The following is a 1,354-nucleotide window of genomic DNA, read 5'->3' as shown; positions in this document are numbered from 1 at the left end:
GTTAACTTTCACACTGGTTAACTTTCACACTAGTTAACTTTCACACTGGTTAACTTTCACACTGGTCTTTCTCTTTTCCTGTGCCCACAGGATTTAGCCGACTGTTCGACGGATCCTTTTTTTGCTGGGATTTTCTTCACAGATTACTTCTTTTATTTCTATCGACGTTGTAACTAATTTGTTCAAGTCTGAGGAGGACATTACCACCGAAAAGCACTCAGGGACAAGGTTAACAGAAGCTGCTGTTTCTCTCACAACTTCTTTTACTTCTCTGTCAAGCACGCATGTCATTTTCTGAAGGACCCTTTCAGGTTTGGCTTCCAAGGGCTTCTAATGAGGAGAATAAAGTGTTTGCCAGAGACTGAGAAAACACCGTGTTTGGTTTTTGTCACGACCATGAAGGAAACACTTCTTTGGTGGCTCTGAAAACACAGCACAGGGGTCAGAATAAGCCTGTCTTGTCTTATTCTGGTTTCTTGCATTTCGAGGCTTTTGAGAAGAAAAGGCCGCATTGACTTGGACCCACTAAATACAGAGGTTTTTTTTTTTTTTTTTTTTTTTTTTTAAATACAGAGATTTTGTGACAGGGTTGGGGAAGTGTGGAGCTGTCGGAGAGGGTGGATATTGCGTGACGCTGAGCTTGAATTGAGGCAGACTACTGTGTGCATGCAAGTGTGGTGTGTGTGTGTTTACACATATACATATATGTAAACATTAAAGTACAACTCTGGCTCAATAATGAAATCCTTTGCCACCTTTGATGTGTACGGAATTTTCTGTGCAAAGATGGCAAAAGTCCCTATTTCCAGAGCCTTGTTCTGCCTTGTGGCACAGTCCTTTGGATGTCAAGGCTGGTGCCTACCACTGTCTCCTCTCCTTCTTTCTGCCCACTGTCCCCAGGACTCCACACAGCATGGCATAGCCCTTCGTCTTGAGAACAGGGAATAAAAGGCCATCCTTTGGGGACAACCACCTCCTGATCAGATTCCACCATGATGCTAGGTTTTTGGAAGCTGAGTGCCAAGTCACACGTACTGCAGCTCCATGTCACAGGACCGTGGAATGTCAGGCTTCCCTGTAAGCCACTCCCATCAGCGGATCAGTGAGAATGAGGCTGTTTGATGTTTTTTGGTAATCGGGAGTAATAACACCTCTATCTGATACCATGAAACGTGTCGCATAGACATTGATACTGTGACCTTGACAAGCTATTGAAGACTTGATCACTCAGTGGCATTTTGAAATAAACTTCGTAACACAAAAAGGAGTGTGACGTAGTGATTGGTAGGAGCTAAGATTCTGTGGCTGACTGGCTTGCCCTGGAGTTTAAATTCTGGCTTTATCTGTGTCTTCT

The 1,354-nt window shown here is 43.7% G+C and overlaps 1 protein-coding gene across 1 annotated transcript in view; it reads left to right on the top strand.

Annotated features, from left to right (window-relative positions):
• Myrfl (myelin regulatory factor like) overlaps nt 1–299 on the top strand; it is a 120,197-nt gene extending 119,898 nt beyond the window's left edge. Inside the window, exon 25 of the mRNA XM_021173503.2 lies at nt 91–299. Within this exon, the coding sequence (XP_021029162.1) occupies nt 91–177 (87 nt within the window). The 3' untranslated portion in view covers nt 178–299. The remainder of the gene's footprint in view (nt 1–90) is intronic.
• The last annotated feature ends 1,055 nt before the right edge of the window (nt 300–1,354 follow it).

The sequence above is a fragment of the Mus caroli genome, chromosome 10, assembly GCF_900094665.2.
Source record: "Mus caroli chromosome 10, CAROLI_EIJ_v1.1, whole genome shotgun sequence".
NCBI classification, from domain to species: domain Eukaryota; kingdom Metazoa; phylum Chordata; class Mammalia; order Rodentia; family Muridae; genus Mus; species Mus caroli.
Note: the sequence above shows the minus strand (reverse complement) of the source record. Positions and strands in the feature narration are given on the sequence as shown.